The sequence below is a fragment of the Falco peregrinus genome, chromosome 8 (genome assembly GCF_023634155.1).
Source record: "Falco peregrinus isolate bFalPer1 chromosome 8, bFalPer1.pri, whole genome shotgun sequence".
Taxonomy (NCBI): domain Eukaryota; kingdom Metazoa; phylum Chordata; class Aves; order Falconiformes; family Falconidae; genus Falco; species Falco peregrinus.
In genome coordinates, this window is record NC_073728.1 from 21,526,994 (window position 1) to 21,548,911 (window position 21,918).

At 47.2% G+C, this 21,918-nt stretch overlaps 1 protein-coding gene across 1 annotated transcript; it reads right to left on the bottom strand.

Annotated features, from left to right (window-relative positions):
* Positions 1 to 1,333: 1,333 nt before the first annotated feature.
* Positions 1,334 to 21,687, bottom strand: SP5 (Sp5 transcription factor). Its single transcript, XM_055812107.1, is given in 9 exon segments — positions 1,334 to 3,210; positions 12,540 to 12,599; positions 16,635 to 17,589; positions 17,591 to 17,778; positions 17,781 to 17,910; positions 17,912 to 18,478; positions 19,010 to 19,063; positions 20,811 to 20,980; positions 21,420 to 21,687. Coding segments are annotated over 7 exon segments (1,644 nt in total). The 3' UTR covers positions 1,334 to 3,210; positions 12,540 to 12,599; positions 16,635 to 17,322.
* Positions 21,688 to 21,918: the final 231 nt, after the last annotated feature.

Below are 21,918 nucleotides of genomic sequence, written 5' to 3' on the forward strand. Positions count from 1 at the left end.
TCCTCAACACACAGTAGCTGTGACTCCTTGAAAGCAACAGACCAATGTCTCTCTACTCTCCTTGCCAGTACTGGCATTTATGAATGTTTTCCCCTTGCTGCTATCTCACTTTGAAGCAGCCAAAGCGAGCTGTATTTTGTTGCTGGGTTTTGGCCTCCCCTCACAGAAGGCACACAGCTGTCAGGCAAGCACCATGTTTTATGTTTGAATTCCATTGTAAGGTCAGACCCTGCTCCCTTAAAAGCCAGAGAAAGTTTTTCCTTTGAGCTAATCAGCAGCAGAAAGAGGTCTTGAACAGCAAGTTTCTTCAGTAGCGTGCATATTTCTATGAAGTAAAGCAACAGGCAGAAAATAGCACTACCACCTGAGGAAGTGGCCCAAATTCAGACATCTCATCAACACCCCAGATGCAATCCCACTTACTCTTCTGACAATAGATGGAAAAGACCACTTACGTAACCACACCAGCACAGCATATGCAGTTCACAGACTGCCCTATGGGTGCCTGTAACAACGCCTGTACCTCCATCCTACAAGACCCCTCCCAGAGCCTAAGAGCAAGCAGCACCACTGCACAGGTACCACAGTTACCCTCGCCTCATTCTCGCCTGCTGTTACTTTTTGTGCCCTGGGAAGTGATCAGCCCCAGCACTCCCTCCTGCTCCCCCAGGTAGGTTATTTTGCAGTTGACTCACACCAGCTGGATCTCGTTCACAAATTCAAGAGGGGAAACGTACAGCTCAAGCAGAAGGAGGGAAGAAAAAGAGCAGTAACTGCTTAACCTGGCCTAAGTAGCACAGACTCCAAATGCTGAACCATGTCTCTAGTAACAAACGTCTGTTACCTGAAGTGTACAGGAAACTCACCAGATCTTGTACTTTGTCTTAGGAATATATATGTAACACCATAAAAACATGTTAGGAAATTTATCCTGAGAGAAATAAAGTATCAGAAGGACTATCACTGTTCAGATGTTAACATCTTAACCATTTTCACCTTTTTGTATGGTGCAATAAAGGGACAGGGTAAAAGTCAGGACTCTCTGCTTGTGAAATTACAGCTTTCATGTTATACAGGCATACAAAAAGGTCTGGAAAGCAGTCAACCCATATATTTTATTTAACTCCTCTAAGTTTTCCACTAATAGGAGGAAACCTTCCCTGGACTTTGCACACTTCAGCCTATGGTGACATGTTACAACCCAGGGACAAGCTGTGAGGAGCACAGCTCTGAATGGAAACACTGGCACATATCCGACCTTCAGAAACAACAAAATAAGGCAATGCTAGAGCTTACACTGCAGTGTGATTTAAAGGATCAGTCACCAATATGCGAGCTGAGGATATCTTTATTTGGCAGCGCTGGGTGCATGGGGGATCGCTCCACCAAAGTCATGCACACCTAGGGGACTTTTCAGTCCCTTCTTTATACAGACTACTCATACCTATTCATTAATTTTCCAGGAAATAATTTAGATATTCATTACAATTCTGGGAACTCATTTACATATCTTGCACCTGCGCAATATCCTTGAGGAGTGGTCATCTGGGTGTCTTCAGGATGAAGATCTTGAGTCTTCCTCCAGTGAACTTTTTACCTCTTACCTCTGCGCAGACTCTGTTCCTCGCTAAACTGGTGACCATGATTTAAAGTCCTTGTCTTTGCCACGTTGCATAGACAACAAGAACTTAGGACCAGATGGCCTTCTTAAAGATAACAAAAATCCAAGGACTTAGCAATTAGTACATCCTTTATGTCAACAATAAGGGTCTTTGGACATTTCCCAACTTTTAGATAAACGTAAGTATATCATTCTTTAGGTAAGTGGCACATAATTCATCATTCATTCCCCCCTTTTCTAGTAACTTTTGCAAATTCTTTTGCAACTACAGAAAATCATCATTCCCTATGATTATTCCTCAGCAACACCAAATGAAACATCGAAGTGATACACATATTAGTATTCCTAAGATTACTACTATAACTGTTCTAGCAAAAGTGTGTTTTAGCCATCCTAGGTTAGGCAACCACAAGGTTAGTTTATTCCATATTTTCTTAAAATCCCATGACAAATCATCTTTGCAATTTCATGCAAAACCCTCATCTGTTTCCATATTTCCTCTAAGTCAGTGGAAAACTTTCCACTTTGATCTATGTACATGCAACAACTAGTATTAATAATTGTACACACTCCTCCCTGAGCTGCTAATAATAAATCTAAAGGCATTCTATTTTGTAATACTACTTGTGACAAACTATATACTTCTATTTGTTGAGCCTTTATTGCATCAATTGTTTTATCTTCTAAGTTTTCTATTATTGCTGATATATTAACTATGGCCTTTTCCAACTCACTTACTCCCAACCATGGGATAAACCATTGGGCAAAGCTATGAAAAGCACTTGGTCTTTTTATCAGGGGGTTTTCAACATCTTGTCTAACTTTCCGAACATGATTTCTCAGGTACCCTTTTGATAAGGAATCATGCAAAGTCATATTAGGAACTACCGCTCCCAATGTACATGTCCCCATCCAATTTTTTGGTAAAACTTTTCAAGCCATATCATTGCACAGCCAGTACCATCCTTTTCCTTCCGGTACTGGCCAAACTGTAGAATTAACAAAAAGTGAGGTACCAGTATCTAAAGTTGTATTGCAGACCATTTGATTCCCTACATAAGTTACAGGATTACAATCTAATTTACCTTGTCCTCTGGGTGGATTACATCTTTGTACACACATATAGTATGATTCCTGAATCTCAGGACTATCTATCTCCAATTTTAGAATTTCACCATTTTCAGTATTCCAAGCAGTGTTTTCCCAAAGATTTATCCAGGATTGATTCCTAGGCAATGAGATTCCAATCAACGATACACCTTTTCCCCCATGTTCAGGCATACAAGTACATATCCAAGAGTCAGTCTTATTCAAAGCCTGAGAGATACTTTGTACCAATGATAAATGTCCATTTTTGTTCCATAAGATTAAATTCAAATGGGGCAACAGTCCTATTATAGTCATGATCTGAAGAACTGTAGTCCTGTGCGTCCTGCCGGGATGATGGCCCATGATTTCTCAGGAGCCTTCTTTATCCGCGAGTAGTGAATCCAGGCTGGTTGTTCTCTTATCTTGATGGCAGTAAAGGTCATCAGCAGTACTTGATAGGGTCCTTCACACTTTTCTTCCAAAGGTTTTCCTGAAAAAGTCTTTACATATACATAGTCACCAGGTTTAAAAGAATGAGTTGGTTGGTCTAATCCTCTGGCCCTAGTCCCCAAAACTTGTTTATTTATATTTTGCAATTGTCTCTGGAGGGCCTTCATATATTCACATAAATATCCTTCCCCTAACTGAATTAAATCTTCTCCCGCAAATTGTAATTGGTATGGCCTCCTGTATAATATCTCAAAAGGGCTCAAATTTTCCTTCGTTCTAGGTTTGGTTCGTATTCTTAATAATGCCAAGGGAAGAGATTGTGGCCTAGTTAAATTTGTCTCTTGTCCTATTTTAGCTATTTGTTGTTTGATTAAATGATTCATTTTTTCAACTTGTCCACTTGCTTAGGGCCTATAAGGAGTGTGTAACTGCCAATCTATTCCTAGTATTGCACTCACTTATTGTGCTATTTTAGCACAGAAGTGTGAGCCTCGATCAGAAGAGATTGTTGACGGGACCCCAAAGCAGGGGATAATCTTGTTCAACAATCCTTTAATTACCTCTTTTGCCTTATTTGTTCCACAGGGAAAGGCTTCTGGCCAACCTGAAAAAGTATCAGTCATAACTAATAAATATCGATACCCCTTTTTTCTTGGGAGTTCTGAAAAGTTAAACTTGCCACTGCTGTCCTGGATAATTCCCTCTGCTAATGACTCCCAATTTTATCCTATTTGCTACATTGGGGTTATTGCATAGACCATAGATAAATTTCACATTGCTGAGACACCTGTTTTATTGTAGTATATAAACTGTGCCCTATTAGTTTCTGGTTTAAACTTTTATATAACGTATCAGCTCCCCAGTGAGTCTTATTATGTTCAGTTAGAGCTATAGCCCATGTCAAATTGGATGGTATCACCATACGGCCATCCACTAGATAGGCACACCCATTCGATTCTACCTTACCATTCATATCCTGAACTAGCTTTAATTCTTCCTTAGAACAATTTGGTTCTTGATCTGTACTTATAGTTTGGATTTTACTGTCTGGTATGAAGGATAATTCCTCTTTTCCCACCTCCTCTGCCGCTCGTTTAGCTTCATGGTCGGCTAAGTGATTTCCAATTTCCAAATCCGTGTTTCCTCTCTGATGTCCCTGGCAATGCATAATAGCAACCTTTTCAGGATGTTTTACAGCTTCTAGTAATTTCAAGATCTCTTCTGCATGCTTTATCTGTTTTCCCTGTGCAGTCAATAGTTCTTGTTCTTTCCAAATTGCCCCATGTGCATGGACTACTCCAAATGCATATTTGGAGTCTGTCCAAATATTTATCTTTTTCCCTCTGGCCAGTTCCAATGCCCGGGTGAAGGCAATAATCTCCGCCTTCTGAGCTGAGGTTCCGGGAGGTAATGATTTAGATTCAATTACCTGTCGAACGGTTGTGGTTGCATATCCTGCTTTACGCTGTCCTTGTTTCACAAAAGTACTTCCATCTGTGTATCACGAACTGTCGGCATCTTCCAAAGGTTATTGGAGTAAAACCTAAATCCTTTAAGCTCGATTCACTACTTGCTCCTTCAATACCTACTTCTTCACTTACATTACTATCTGGTTGTACCAGAGGCAGGGGTGGAGCAAAACCAAAATCCTCCATCCTTTCCTCCAGTTCATCAATTTTATACATCTCTGCCTAATACTACATGCCGAACAGCACCTCTTCATTTTTCCTGTGCTACCCTTCTGATCCTTCTCTATTGCTAACACTAGAGGGTCTTGTGGAGCTAAGTTAATGCCACAACCCTTTTGCCACTCCGAGTGATTCCTCAGAGTGAAAAACATGTCTGCATACATTACTTCATCCCATTTTCCTTCTCATCTTAAGAATAACATTAATTGCAACAAAGTATTATAATTCAGTGTCCCATTTAAGGGCCACTTTTCCCCACCTCCTAACTTATATAGAGGCCACCACTGATTAAAATACTTGATCAGGGTTTTCATATCTACGCATCCTCTGGGTTGCCCTCCTATTTCCTTCCAATGGCTCAAAAAACATCCTAAAGGGCTCTTTCTTAATATTCCACCGCTCTGTTTCCCCCCCATAACACCTTAACTGTTACCCCAACCACAAATCACTTTAATCTCACTTACAGCTTTCTCTTCCTTATCCCAAAGTGTCCAAACCTTACAATTGGGACATTCGATTTCTTGCCCCCACCGTATATACAATATTTCTTTACACCATATACACTTTAAAATGTGTAGAGGTTTACACTCACCCTTCGGATGCTTAAGACAGTATTCACACACCCACACTCATATCACACCTGATACAGAAATGCTTTTACATTTACAACATAAAATAAGTAAAACAATATCAATCCTATGATTATCAATCCTATGTATATGGATTGGCTCCAAATCATCAAATGTATTTAGTCTTCAGACTAAAACACAAATTCCTGATATTAACTTAATATCGAAACAAACACCAAATCAAATGTATACCTGCGGTGCTAGCTACCCAGCATATGCCATCCTGCATAAGTATTTAACAGTCTTATGTCTTACAGATAGTTTTACAAACGGACCGGTCCCCAAAACCAGAAATATTCCCAAATACTATATTCGAATAAAGATAATACCTGCTGCTCAGTAGGATGGAGTCCTTGTCTGCTCCTGCAGTGATCCAGATGAGATGAGGAGCCCCTCTGGGAAAATCCCAAGGGTACTCTAAGGAGTCCCCACTCTCAATGGGTCCCACAGCCAAGCAGAGGAGGTTCTGGGTCACCAAATTGATTTAAAGAATCAAGTGAAAGATGAACAAGCCATGGTACAGAAATAAAAGCTTAGGAGTGTCTATACCAAGTGAGGTTTTTTTAAAAAAAAGAAACAAAACGTAGGGGAACTTGGACCTATGGTCCCATGAAAATTTCAATTTGCCGCAAAAAAAAGGCTTGAAATATGCCAGTAATTCCCATCAGGTTTATTTTCTCGAGTCCCCACTGCCACCCTCCGCCCCAGAGCAGGTGCCCGACGGCGCCCCGCCCCCCGCTCCAGTGGCAGCGCCCCCGCTGCCCCGGGGGTCGCGTCACCCCACCGCCAAACGCCGGGCGACCAGCTGGGCCAGCGACACGTCAGGTACCTGCCTCCAGCCGGGCCGGGCCCTGGGGCAGGCAGGCGGGCGGGCGGGCCGGTGCCGCCCCCAGGCACAGGGCTCGGCGGGGGGCGCCGGGGGCTGCGCTGGCGGCCGGACCTGCCGCCGTCCCGCCGGGGGCGCGGACCCGCTGGCGGTGGGTGCCGAGGGCTGGTGCCGCGCGGCTCCTGCGGCCGGAAAGGGCCAGGCCGGGGGGGGAGCCGCGGATGCGGGCCTCGGGGCGCCGGACGGGCCCGGGCGCTGGGGGGTGACCGCGGCACTGGGAAAAGTCGCCGCTCTGCGCCATCCCTCGGCGTTACGGGGCACCCAGGGGAGGCCGGAATGGTGACGAAGCCTCCTTTCAGGGCGGGTATAATCCAGCCGCGCAAACGGCTATCAAAAGCCGTTGCAGACCCTCAGAGTGTAAATCCAGTCACAAAGGGATGAGCCAGATCTGTGATGGATCGGCCTATCTGCGACTATTAAACACAACAAACGAAATGTGATTCCAGCTCAGGAAGTTTCTGAAGCGCTGTTCCCCATAAGCTGCGGGGCCATGCCAAGGGGAATATCTGTTTTATATATGCCTTGTGTTTAATCCACTTTCCTTAAGCATCTGTTACTGGAAAACAGGCTCCTAGGTTAAACAGACCTTTGGTCTGGCTCACAGTAGTTATGCATCTCCATTATGTTTACCATTTCCCCCGAGTAAACCATTTCAAGCTTCTCTGTTCCTGCTTGCCAAGGGAAGCCGTGTGTAGCAGGGACGACTCCTGCATTCTGGAAGTCTCTACTGGTTATCTGGTTGGCTCCTGGGGCATGTGCAGTTCTACAGCTCCCTTAAGGCCTTAACACACACATGCTCCCAAAGGCACTGAAATGATTTCAAACAGATGTAGCTGGGACACTGAGAGCATTATGGTGGAGTGGGCAAAATACTCTGACCCCAGAGGCATGAACCAGAGCCCTCCTAAGAAGTTGGAAAAAGCTGCATCTTGGTGGAGAGGTGTTAATAAAAACCTAATCACTGAGGCCTGAAGGTCCTAACTATGCTGTTCTGTTGCCACAGGCCACAAAAACTTCTGGGTGCTAGCCGTGTTAACTAACATGCCACCTATCCCTGGGTGGGTCCTTAGGGCTGCCCCCCCATCTTTCTGTGAACACTTTCAGCTGAAGTGTTGCTTATTGCAGTCAAGTTCAAAGTGATTTCCTAATGACTTATTTTAAATAAGTTTGGTAAAAATAAAAATGTGAGAAAAGTGTGACTTCACACACACAAATGTTAGAATTTACATGTGGGATTCAAATTGTAAAAATCCTTGGTATTAATCATCATTAATATAGCTCTAAATGCATCTCACTAACAGGCATTAGTGATATATTCACATTACTTGGTTAGGATTAATAGACGATTTGCTTTCTGATCAGCATTTGAAAAAATGTTGCACCGTTCTAAAAACAAGTATTCTTTTTTGTCAGCTGGACTGCTGGTGACAAATCTTTTTAAAAATTCTGATTTTGATACCAGATTTTAACTTGTGCATAAGAAACTTCTATACATGGAAAAGAAGAACAGAAAGTCAGGTTGGCCACTTAAGTTTGTCTCTGACTGATGTAAGACTTCATGGCTTAACCAACAAGAAGGCTATATCCTGCGGGCAAAAATTCAGATGAGACTATTTTATGCTTTTGATTTACTTTTTTGAATAAATGATGATAGATAAAAGTGATATCACTATAAAAAAGTGCTGTGGAATCAGCAGCAAGTCAAGAGGTTTGCCTGCTTTGATTAAGGTTTTTCATGTGGCATTGAGGTGGTAGGAACTCAGTCATTTCTGCAGTAGGATTTCATGAGAGAGACTGCTCTTGCTGCTTTTGAGATCAAGAGCAATACATCCAGGACATATTAAAGATGGTAGATTACATAGTCTATTAGTTTTAAAGGGGTGAGGCATGCCTATAATTGGAGGTAATTTTGGTTGGATCATTTATTCTATTTTATAAAATGTGCTTTGTTGTATGCTGTGGTTTCTTCTTACACCTTTTAAATAGGAAGGATGGTGTTCAAAACTGAAATAACAAATAATTAACATACAATTGGCATACGCTCCACAGGTAGAGGCTCTGCTGTGATTTAACAGTCTGGCCATGGGAGCAGGATGAGGACTGCAGCATCCCTAGACTATTGCAACGCAGAAGAAGTTGTGCAAAGAGGAACAACAACTTACCCAGAGGCAATAGCAGTTCCCTTTAAGGATAACGATCCTGTTGTCAAGAGTATCCTGTCAGCTCAGGGAAAATAGGGCCGCATCCCAGAGCATCCTACCTGCTCTGGGGTGGCTCACATCCCTGTAGGGCACACAAGTACTGCTGCTGTTTCTGGCAAATTCCATGTGCCCATACCCCAAGCTTCCTTGCAGATCTGTACAAAAACCACGGGGAATCTAAGCCTACATCATCATTCTAATTGTTTTTACCACCATCTCAGTTTTTCATCTTTGATAGTGTGTGTATCTTAATTAGGAGCTGGTTCTCAAGTGTATTGAAAAGCAACAGAACAAACCAAATAATTGTATAATTCTGATACATAATTCAGAGTACTGAAAATATCTAATTGCTGTAGCTTATTAAAAACAGGCCTAAACTTACCTTCCTCCTTCTCCTTTCTTGAACATGCTCAGTAAGTGGCAGAGGTTCTAACATCTAGATCAGAATCCATATCTGAGTATTATAGCTGACACCTGACACCTATTTTAAATTAAGTCTAGGATGAATGAGTGCATATAATAAAAAGACAAATGAGGTTCTAATGTACTTAGGCACTTTATAAAGAATTATTTTAATGTAACATACTATTCTGCTTTAGTGGCTGTTTAATATTTAATATTTCTTAGCTGATTAAGACTGTGGTTCTAATGAGAAAAATAATTGCATGGTAAAACTAGATGGTAATTCCCACATTTAAGTCTCAGTGATTTCAGTATTCTGCAATCACTGTATTTAGCTTAGGAAGCTTTCTTCATGCATACTATTTCAAGAATAGTGTAATTGTGCAGTGATTTCTTTTTTTGGGCACAGGGGAGAAAGCCAGCTCCATGAAGGCAACGCAACAGCTGCATACTGGAACACCCTGCAGAGAACTTTGGGGCTGTATCACAAACTCCCATGAGTTGGGTACAGAAACTAGGGGAAGTGAATCAGCTAAAGGCTTCTAAAAATTCTTGCGTCTTGTGTCTCCCCTTTGCATTCACAGAGAAGGGAACTAGGACTCTTTCTTGGTGTTGATATTTGTGAGCCTAAGCAAATGTGGCCCCTGAACAGGAAAGGTTCCCTAGCTGCTTTGTCTTGTGCCTCACCTTCCTGACTGACAGAAGAGTAATGATCTTCAGATCCATGAACCTCTTTTTTTCCCTTGTGGGAAAAACTTTTACAAGATTTTCCTCTGATTAGAGAAAAACACTTCCATGTAGGCTGCCAGGATGTGCTGAGCATGTTTAGTGTTGTTATGTGTATATTCAAGATCCCATTGGAGTATCAGAGTTACAGTTCCAGTGTTTACATGCATTAACTGAGCTGCTCTGGCCAGTTTTAAATAGTGTTACAGAGAAACTGCTTCCCCTAACGAGATTGCTCATGGTTCTGGCCTCTCTAACTTAACTATTCAAGCACTGAACATAGCCTTGATTACAGTACTTTGCAAGTAGCTTCTCAGTGTCATTATACAATTTATTCAAGCATTTTATTAAGAAGCTCAGACATAGCCTTAGGTCTCATGTAGGCACGTAAGAAGATTTGGTTAATATTTTGGAAAATATAAAAGTGTAATCTTTGCCTTCTTAAAACTATTTCTTTCAGTTCTTTCAGAGCAAATTAACAGAAGGAAGTCAGTGGAGCCACACTGCTGAAGGACCAGATAATGCTGAGAAAAATAGACCTCCTATACTGGGCTACTAAGGTGAACAAGCAGAGTTTTATAGTGTGTGAAGTAAGCAGATGTCGAGTGTTTGGCTGTTCTTCACAGGGTTCAACAAAAACAACACACTACCACTATTGCTGGTCAGAAGGAAAGCAAATTATTTAGATATGAGGGGAGGAAATGAAGTGGTTTCCATGCTCATTTGGGATTAACATATGGTAGCTGAGACCACCTGACATTCTCAGGCTGTGTTATCTTTCCTGTCTAATTTTTAATGAGTGAATAGCACACGTTTCCCTCTCTCTTCTTCACATGTGCATCCTAGACTTGTGGAGAGCTGTCTAAAATAAGGGGGAATGTGGCAATATGACTGACATCTCCTTTCCACACAGATGAGAGATCTGCATGTGGAGATCACAGGCATACCATCTGATCCTGAATAAAGCATGTGGGATATGACCCCAAGTGAAGATACAGGCTTTGGTCTAATAAAATTTCTTTCAACCTGCTTTGTAATTAGAGCCTGTTTTGAAAGTGTGCTCTGTGATGGCTGGTTCATGTTAAAAAGGAAAATGACAAATGTTTTTGGGTAGTATATAGGTTAATACTGGAACTTTGTTTAAACAGCTCAGTACTGCTATAAGAACAGGGACTTATGGATAATGGGAATATATTGTTTTTGCAGACAATCCTGCCTTTTAAAAATACAAAAACATGGGCACACACTATTGTTTCTGATGAAGCTGGTAATGTGGGTATTCGTAAATAAAATTAAAAAAAAGAAACATTTAACTTGTGAAAAATATCACAGTTTACAGCATTTGAGTATTATTTTTCATTTTAAATACAAGGAACTTCTAAAAAACCGTGGATATCTTATTTTTCATTTTCCTCCTTGTGGTTCATCATTCCTCTACACTAAATGCTATGGTGATGAAATACTCTGTTCAGGGCATCTCAGTCACTGTGACAGTAAAAGACTGTGGTTCAGAAAATTACAAATGTAAAAAAGATTGCCTTTTATGATAGGATAGCTTGAAAGGAAGGGCAAATTACGATGTTCCCTCAAGTGAGTTACTTGTTCAGTATTGGCATCAATGGCTAGCAAAAGCTGGTGACTGATGCCCTAGAGAAGGGGGATTAAGATGAGCTAGATGGAAGTTCCTACCTTAAGGTGAAGGTTACATTATATTGTTAAGCTAGAAAGAACAATTAAATCCAAAGCATAAGACGTCTGTGCTCACTTGAGGATGAAGTAAACCAGGCTTCACTCACATGCTGCTGCAGGCACAATTGTGCCAGTCATAGGGGAGAAAAAACTGTAACCCTTAGCTGAGACATCTGCACCAGCAGAAGACTCTATTGTAGATGCAGCAGGACAGACAAGACAGCACTTTTGCTGGTACAGCTTTGTTTTTATTCTGGGGGGGGGGGGGGGGGCAGAAGGGCAGGAGAGGAAGGGTCACTATGGTGATGCACACATGGCTTCTAGTATATGATATTCCTACACTGGTAAAGTGTTCCTTGCTTAGGCAGAGCAAAAGGGGTTCAGCTATCATACATTGGATTATTATGATTTCTTTGGTAGTTCGATTAGATGAAAGGAAATTCTAGCTTTACTACCACTAATGGTGAAATCTGAACCTATACAGAGACTCTGTACAAGGCCTCTGCACTACTGAAGAGCGCACTTTAATTGTTCAGCAACTCAGTTCACACCTCAGTGCGAACTCGCCACTTCTTCAAGAGTTCCTGGCCACTACCTTCAATACATCACAGCATGAGATTCACTGCATAGCCACCTGCAAAGGGGATGGACCCCTACTATGCCCCTACATGCCCCATGAGTGGGTATGCGTAACTTTCTCAGTGAGAACACAGGATTTGTACACAGCCTTAGGTTGGGCTCCTGTTAACACGGCTAAGCAGTGATGTAATCACCAGACCTGGGTCAGGGACGTGCTGGGATTTTTTGTGTAGCTAGGTAAATGTGTACAACAAAAAAATTAAGAGATGATGAGAAGAAAAACAGGATCAATGGCCTCCAGGTTAAAGGCCAAATCTCACTGTCCCTAATCTCTCGGTGACTTGTCACAGTCACAAGGTCAAAATACATGTTTTCTTTGGGTTTCATTATCCATAGTGATACACCTATATGACTTGAAATTAGTTGGGAGTAAATATTAACAGGGAATAATAACCATAAACTTAATTTAAGACCCTTTGAATTACACACACTTCTGCTGATTTTTTCTGATCAAGACTATTCATTCAATCAGCTCAGGGCCTTGGATCCTTCTTCTCTATGCTGCACATTAACACTTACCTGATAATTGTGACCCTTTGCTGGTTGCCGAACACTTCCAGGTCCTTGGTGGCTTGGGCGCTGTTTAAATACAAAGTTATTGAAGATACCTGCCAGGCAATCCCTTTGGAGAACCAGCATTGCTTTCAAGTTCATTAGTCTCAAAGACTTGGGGACCCTGTTTGGTAAGTATTTTCAAAAAGTTTGGCAGGAAAATCTAAGATGTCTTTGAGTTGGCTCTATCATGTGTCAGAGCAGAATACCCCACATCTTTACCAGAGGATTCACAAAAATCTCATAAAAAGTGTAAAATAATTGGAGGAAAAAAAAAAAAGATTCTATAGCAAATCATAAGATCTGACAGTAAGTTAGGCATAATACTTTTGTTCTCACCACTCAGTGCGGGGGTAAGCCGACAAGACCTATCAAATGTTACAAGGCTTATTTAAAAGTGCCTTGATAATTGTGTGTCTACTTGCACAGAGATACGGATTTACTCTACGAACTTCTGAGTGGTCTGCTAAAATTCTTTAATATCACTGAACAATAAAATGTATCTTTTGTCTAAGGATTTCAAGACATCAGCATTTTATATTGCCTATTTCTTCAGTATTCAAGACTGATGTTAGATACAGGTGAGAATTCACAAGTTGAAATAGTTAAGTTGTAGTTACTTTAAAACTTAATGCAATCTCTAAAAAATCTGCAAATAATTTAAGATTAAATATTTCTTTTAAAAATTACATCTGTAATTTAGTATGGAAGGAATAATTACATGGCGATGGTTTTAGGAAGGACACCTCCCAATATATAGTTCAAAAAACCCCTCTATCCTACTTTTTCGGTAATAGTAGTGAGGAGGTATGAAACATTACTTCATAAATTTCTTGGGAGTATTGCAGTGAGAACCTGGTCAGTTAGGACCAAAAGGTAAATCCTGCAAACTTCTCCTGGATGCAAGTCTTAATCCATTTGTCCCTTATAATTTTATTAACAAAACATTAAAAAACCCCAACCCAAAACACCCCAAAACTATCTGGGAAACAGTGTTGGTTGTTTTAATGTTAAATATTCTCTGCTTAAAAGTTTGTCCAAGTGTGAAAGTCGCTTTTCAACACAGAAAACATGCCAAATCTCAAGTTTTTAAACCATATCCCATTTTTTTTAAAGATTAATTAATTTGAATTAACTACAAGATGAATTATTTCATATATGTGTCTATTATACCAATGACATTTAAGATTTAAAATTCAGAAATGAATTGACCTTGAGCAGCATATGTACTCAAAATGTATAATTAAAAAGAATATTAATCATTTAATTTGATAAAATGAACAGCTGTTCTAGTTGATTGGAAACAGCTAAAAGTGTAAAATGTATTTTATGAATGCAAAATTAAAAGTTAATTTTATTATAGAGTGCAATTTACCAACTAGAAATAAATTCTTGAGATGTAAGCAATATATTTTTGTAACGCTGTACCCATACATCAGAAAGGTCACATGTGTATTTAAATGCCATATTACTATAAAAGTTTAACGATTTCAATTGAAAAGCTATCATATGATTTAGCTATTTAGAGATGAATATGAAACAGCTATGATGGATATGCCCTCTTTTTGCAATGAACTGTTTAAAAGCTTTGGAGAGAAATAATGTTTCATTTAAAAAAAATTATGTTCTAAACTGTTACTTTTACTTACCTTGTGTCATAAATCCCTAATTTTCTGGGGGGCCCCCCTTCTTTTTTTTGGTACTATTCTTACAGATTTATTTTCATTAGCATTTGATATTGTGGGTTTTCACTTAAATGCATCTCTCCCTCGTGACAAGTATTTAACTAATTTTGACTGTAATATTTTTAACCTGTGCACTTTCATGCTTTAAATGTAGTTATTATACAGATGTTATACAAGGTGCATATGCTACAATGTGCCACTGGTTGTGGTTTTGTTTTGGTTTGTTTTTTTAATCAGATACCACCACCCCCTTGACATGGTGCTGGCACTGCCTGGGCTATGGTCTTTTGCTTAAAACCTAAATTACTTGCAGACTCACACTTAAGTAAGTGGTAAAACTTTTGCTATTTCAGTACAAGTTGTGTCTTGAGGAATGAGTAAGAACACAAAACAGTCTGGCTAGACTAGACAACATAGATGCTGGGTAAGTGCAGTTTGTCACCCAACTGAAGAAAAATCTTTCCATAATGGTCCAGCTTAGAAATCGTTGTATCTACAATTATCAGGCTATTTTCTGCTAGCTGCATCTGCTCTAATAGAAATGGTTCTCTAGTTCCTAATCAGGCTAAACTTGTGCCAGAAACCATCTAATACATTGCTTCAGCTTACATGGATACTTAATCTTGATCTTGGCACTTACTTAGCAGTGAAAAGCCATTACTGTGTGGCAACATCCCAGTCCATTACTCTGTCCTATAAGTGGACCTTTCGTACTTTGGGATGCTGTTGTTTCTCCTCTACTGCTACCAACAAAAGGACTTTATGCTACTGTCCATTTAAGTAGGTCTGATCCCAACACAGAATAGAAAGACTATGTAATGAAACAAATTCTCTTTTAAAAGCACTCCTAAATTCTGTAACTCTACATTCTTAACGTAACCTAGTATCAAAGACAGCAAGCAAGCAGGTTGCTGCTGTAAGCCATGAAACACTGCAAAAGGCAGAAACATTATGTTACTCCTTATGACATATTCAAATCCTGTCAGGAGTAAAATGGTCTGCGCTTTCATCTCAAAGACCTTTTTTGACTAAGGACTTCTGGATCAGGTCCATCAGTTATTTCCTGCATCGCTGTTGCTCATTCTGGAACACTAAAGGTATCTTCTACTCAATATCCTTCAAGAACATGCTTCTAGAGCCTAAAAACTTTAGTAAAGGAATGGTAACCAATGAAAGCTAAACTCATTTCTCACAAGGCTCCCTATAATAGGACAAGTTATAGAAGATTCTTCAGTAGTAAAGAAGATTATTGCTTGGTTATTAACTCAATAAATTGACCCCAAGAATATGGTGTGGGAAATTAATTCAGAATCATAAACATTGAAATATTGTTGAGGAGCTGTACCATGGTAAATGCCCGTTAACTTCTCATTATTTCAGATGTGAGGGTTCTGGTGCTGTTGTCTCATCTCATTATTTCCTGAGATTCTTGGCAGTATTTGACATCCATACAAACACATCAGTTTTACATGTTCTGTCATTACAAAAACATTTATCAAGCTGCCACTTTCCCTGATTCAGAAGTGCATGGCAAAGTGTATTTTTATCATTATGGTTGTGCCGAAGCTTGTATGACAGCTGCCACCAGAGGAACCCATTTGAGTCTGAATGGTTCCGGATTAGTCCCAGTGAAGTTTTGATGGCACTCTTATTTGGCTGTCTCATTAGCTAACCAGAAAGTAAAGTTGATGTGGTAAAAAACATGAGGAGCAAATAACATATTCCCTATGTTAAAATGCAAAATTTAGCAAATTACTAATTGGGTTCCTCATTTGTTTGTTCTATACAAATTTCAGTTAAAAAAAAGAAATAGGGGATAGCTACAGTAAAAAAGGTCATTATTTTGAAAGAAATTTGCCAAAATGAATGTGTGCCTGAACTCATACTCACATGGTGCCCAGTGAGACACAAGGAATCCTACAAGCTGTCACTGCCTACCAAGTAAACACAGTTTTGTGCCAAATACCTTCCCCTGTGCAGGAAAGCAACTGCCATTTTGTCACACTGGGAGGATAACAAGCATCTCCCCCTTACATTCTGCACTTTTACAGGAAGTTAGCATATGGAAAGCATGTTTTGGCTGTGCCAGCCACAGGCAGCTTCGGGCCAGTAATGGCTGGCTATCACAGGCCTAGACCTCTCCGAGAAGGGGGAATTTATTAACTTTCACTACTGCCCACCTCTGCTCAAGCACGTTCCCCAGCCTGCAGTACCGGGCCTGTACGCTCACTCCCAGCACCGGCACCATGCGCTTCCCTTTTCTCTCACAGCTTCACGCATAGGAAACAAAACGAAAATAATTTCAAAAAAGACAAACAAACCCAAACCAACAGGCCAACATCAGTGCGAAGAAGCTAGGGATTGTAAACGTGTTTACCATGAGCAGCTCCCTGGTCGCCGTGCGCTGAGCTCCCCTTGACAGCGGCGACGAAGCTGGGCCCGGGCCGCCACCTCAGCGGCCGCCCGCCTCAGCAGGAAATGGCGGGAAGGAGGCGGCCGCGAGCGGAGCGGCCCAGCGCGCGGGGAGGGCGGGAAGAGCCCGGGGGGACGATCAAATGAAACCCACGCGGCGGGACCGTCCCTGCAGACCCCGGTGTTAACGTGTTTATTTCACGCTGCAGTCGCGGGTCGCTTTACAGAAATATCTCATGCTGGAGCCCCGCACGGGGCCGAGGACGAGGAGAGAGACACTCGTACTCAAACAGAACTATTAAATAACCTGTACAACAAAACTTCAGTCCTTTCCCCTGAAAGCGCCGAGGGCCGGGCCCCGGCACGGCCGCCCCCTCCCCGGGCGCCCACAAGCCCCGACCCCCCGCGGCGGCCCCGCTCCCGCCCCAGCGGCCGCAGCCTCCCCCCAGCCGTGGGGGCGGGCAGGGCGCCCGGCCCGGGCGCGGGGCGAGCCGCGGCGGCCGCGGGGGCCTGCGAGCGTCCGGTCCTGGGCCTGAGGGGGCCGCGGCTCCTCCCGGCACCGCCCCCAGCCGAGCTCCCGCTCGCCGGGCCCGACGCGAGTCCGAGGGCCGGGCCCCCCCTTCCCGCCGCCCTGCGCCCGGCTGCCGGCCCCCTCAGCGCAGGTCCCCGCCGCGGCGCAGCGCGGCTCGGCTCGGCCCGGCCCGCGGGGGCGGCGTCCGCCGGCGGTCCCCGATGCCGCCCCGCCGCCCGGCGGTCACAGGTCGCGGGCTGTCCTCCCGCTTGACGCCGTCCGCCGCCGCCTTCAGCTTCTTATTCTGGTGGGTCTTGACGTGCTTGGCCAGGTGGTCGCTGCGCATGAAGCGCTTCCCGCACTCGGGGCAGACGAAGCGCTTCTCGCCCGTGTGAGTCCGCAGGTGCCGGCTGCAGCTCGTCGGAGCGGGTGAAGCTCTTCCCGCAGAAGAGCCAGTTGCAGACGAAGGGCCGCTCGCCCGTGTGCCAGCGCAGGTGCGCCTTCAGGTGCGAGGTCTTGCCGTACACCTTGCCGCAGCCGGGGATGTGGCAGATGTGCTGCTTCTTCTTGCCCGGCTCCGCCTCCGGGGCGCTGCCGCGGCCGACTGGCAGTTGGGGCAGCGGCAGCGGCGGCACCTCCTGGCCGTGGCCGCCAGGGGAGACTTGGTCTGCAGCAGGGCGGCGATCTGCGTCTGGTACTGAGCGAAGTCCGAGTGGCCCAGCACCAGGGCTCCGCGGCAGCGCCGCGGCCGCGGGGAAGCGGTGGCCGCAGCCGCCCGGGGCGCCGGCCTGCTGGATGCTCCACCAGGGGATGTCCTCGGGCGGCGGGTTGGGCGAGAGCTGCCGGCAGGGCTGCGCGGGCGGCAGCAGGTTGGAGTAGCCGGGCGGCAGGGCGGCCTGGGCGGCGTAGGGGACGTAGGCGGGGGGGCAGCTGGACGGCAGGGCGGCCATGGAGGAGGGCAGCATCTTGACGGGGGAAAACTCGTAGGGGTAGGAGGGGTCCGCGGGGGGGGTGAGGGGCAGTTCGTGCGCCCCCCCGAAGGAGGGCTGCAGGTGGTTCTTCTGAGGGGTCAGCCCCAGGCTGGGGTGCGGCGGCGGCAGCCCCCCCGGCGAGTGCGCCGGCATCTCGCCGCTCCACGGGTGGAAGATCCTGGAGGGGGATCCCAGCGTCGGGTCGTAAGAGACCTGCAGGAAATCCGAGGGCGCCGCGCCCGGCTGTCCGATCCGGCTACAGGTGGCGGCCAGAAGAGCCAGGGGCGAGTGCTTGGCCAAGTCTGGGGAGGCGCTGGGGGTGCGGTCCTGCGCCGGAGCGGGGGGAAGGAGGGAGGAGAGCGCGTTACTCGCCGCCCGCGGGAAACTTCCTGCGCCTCCGCCCGGCCGCGCCCGCCCGTGCGCGGCCGGGGGCTCCCGGGGGCGCCCCGCCGCTCCCCCCGCGCCCCGGCAAACTTACCGCAAACGGCGCGCGCCGAGCGGGCAGGACAGGCCCGGCTCCCCCGCCCCGCCCCGCGCCCGGTCCCCGCCCGCGCACAGTGCCGCCGGCCCCGCCGGGGCTGGGGTCGCCGGGGAAGCGGGCCGCTGCGGGCGGAGGGCAGCCCCAGCCCGGAGCTACCGCCGGCCGCCCGGCGGGGAGGGGGAAACTGCCAGCCCGAGGAGCCCGAGCCCTGCCTCCTCGGCCCCGCGGGGGTCCCCACCGACCGCTCCCGGGCCACCCGCGCGGTGAAGCCCCGGGAGGGAGGCGGCCGGTTGCCGGGCGCCCCCGCGCAGCACGAGTCGCCACCCGTGGGACGCGGCGCCGAGCGAGCCGCCCCAGCCCCGGGCGCGGGTACCGACCTGGAGGAAAGCCTGGAGGGAGTCGTTCCGGAGGACAGCCCACCGCGGCCATGGCTACTGCGCCTCGGGGCGAGAGGAAGGCGCCGGGGCACCGCCGAGGCATGGGGACGCCGAGGGGGAAGACGAGGAGCTGCCCAGTTTTCCTTCTGCCTCTCCCTCTCTCCCCCTCCTTCCCTCTGATCTGCTCGCCTCCGTGGCTGTCCCACCCCCCCCGCGCCGCGCGATCTCCGCGGACTGTCTGACTGCACCAGGATCACCTCCAAGAATTTGATAAGGACTTTGCTGGGCCGCCAACCAGTCAGAGGGAAGATTTATGGCTTTGAAGTTTGCCGCTACCCAATCATCAAAGAATAGCGGCTCTTTCAGAAGCGAAAGCAAATCCTTTGAATCCACAAAGCTCCTATGGTGTGTTTGTTGGTCTGGATAAAAGAACTGATTATTAGGGGGGATGGGAAGGGAGGAGATAAAGGCGGGACAATTAATGAAGTAATCACTATGTGGGAAATGTATATACACAAATAATTGGATTTTCTTGATCAAAGGACCCCTTACCCGCCTGGAGACCCCCGCATTGGATGTGCAAGACGCTGGACACCAATCCCCACCCCCCCCTTTTTTTTTTTATTGCAATTAAGGATTTGTGGCAGAGCCCTAAAGTGGCGATGTGTCTTTTGTTATCGCCCGAGAAATTTGCCTCCGGATTCCGCTGATAGTGTTTAAATGACTCAAAGTAACAGGAGCACAACGAGTTCACCTGATCGGGGCTGGTCGATCCCCAGTCGTAAAACTTCCCTGGAGTAATTGTCGGTGGTTCCTCCCCGCTCCCTCCCCTCCGCCCGCCCTCCTCCCGAGGCTGAGGGATATGCCCTCGATATGACTCCGCAAACAACCGCGCATTTTCCCCTCTGGTAGCTGGGTCTGGTTTCGTTTCGCTCCGCCGGCGCTAACCCCGCGTCCCCTGGAGCTCCCGGCGCGGAGCCAGGCGAGCGCGCCCCGTGCTGGGAGGCGGGACGGCGCGGTGCCACCGGCGGCAGCGCTCCCGCAGGCGGGCACACCGGCACCGGCAGCCGCGCGGAAAAGTTTCCTCTTCCCTAGCGGGAGCCGGGTGTAAAAGACCTAATTGCTTTACATGAAGAGAGGAGTCCCTCCTGATGGTGCTCCTGGAGGCGGGATGCTGCGCCCCGCGGCCCTGCTGAGCCTGACCGGCCTGGGCCGGGGCGAGGGCGGCGCCGGGGGGCTCCCCGGCAGCGGGGGCGCTGTTACCGGGTCTCCGCACCCACCCCTCGCCCACCTCCTGCCACAACGCCCCGCTCGGCCCCGAGGGCTCTGGTCCCTCACTTTTCGACCCGTGTGTGCACACAGATACATACACCCGTGTGCGAGTGAAGAATCCAACCCGCTCTGCCTTCGACCACGTGCGAGGCGATTCCCCCGGTAACCGGCACCGGGCACATCTGGGTCACGGCCCAACGCCCCCGCCTGCTGCAGCGGCCCGCGGGACCCCGCACGGCGACGCGCCCCCCCCCCCCCCCCCCCGGGGCCCGCTCAGCGCCGCCCTCCGCCGGGGGCCCTGGGAGCGCGCTGCTCTGCTCGCCGCTTCCCCATCTGCTCCCAGGCCAGCGCGATCGTGCAAGCCGGCCTGTTTGGCCCGGTACCAAACGGGGACGCCCAGCTCTGCCTTGGGGGGGGGCGGGCGGAGGGTGCCCCTTCGGGCAGATGCCGGCTAGCTCTGCTCCTCCGGCGCTGTTTGCCCAGGTAACTCGATCCTCCCCGCAGTCGCTGAGTTCAATTGTATTCGCACCGCCACCGAAGTCTCTTTAAACGCCAGCACACAGAGATCTTTATCTGGCTTTCCTGGGGAAACAATCACTGTCCGCTCAAAGACTTTCAAGAGTTGTAGGGCTTGAATTAGATCGGTTTCTTTGAAGGGATTAAAGTGCCAAGTCCTCTCCCACGGCTCCATATTGAGTCCTGGGGAGAAATAAAAGCTCGACCCCGTGTAACACTGATCCCCTATGCCGCAGCCACTTCAAGCTCTTCCCCAGCGCCAGGTAACCGCCTCACCCGGTCGGTGAGCGGGAGATACGCGCTCCGCACCCAGCGCTCCCTCCACGCACGGATGCACCGAGGCAGGGCTCGCCGCTGCCGCAGGGACCCGGCCGCAGCCCCCGGCCCGCCGTGCGGTTCCCCCCTGCCTGCCAGGGCGCAGGGGTTCGGCGCCTCCACCCACCTCACACGACCATCCGGCGGGGGCTGCGCCGCGTCCACACGGGACACGTGGGGGACGGGGAACCACGGCAAGCACCGGCCGGCAGCGGAGCCCGGGGGCCCGCCCGCGGCCGCCGGGTGCCCCGGGCTCACGGCCAGGCTCCAGCCGCGCCACTGCAGCCACATCGGGGCAGGAGCGCACCCGCCTTCCCCGCGCCTCTAAGCCGCAGCCGGGGCCGAGGGGAGACCCCGACGGAGCGTCCGACCCGCACCCCCGCGCCCCGCAGGAGCCGCAGCCCGCCAGGCAGCGGAACGGCGGCGCTCGCACTTGCGTGGTCTCTAAACTTCCACATTCCCGAACTTGTGTCAACCCCGGACTCGTACGAGGTGACCGATTTACTTCCTACCTCGCTTTCTGTTAATTCGTTTTGTCTAACAACTGCCAGGAAAGCAATCTGAACAATATTCATAAACGAAATGAGAGTCGATAGGTAGTTCTGGAGACACCGAATGTCCCGAGGTTCCCCCCAACCTTTAAGGTACGTTACTTCCCCAGATATCTCGATGAACCAAAATGATTTGCCACGTTACAGAAGAGTTAGTGGGAAGCTGGGTAAGTTTCTATACAGATGCCACACTAGAAATGCCATAAATCTGCATCCAAGAAAGCACATTACTTAAAAATCGAGAATAATTTCTCA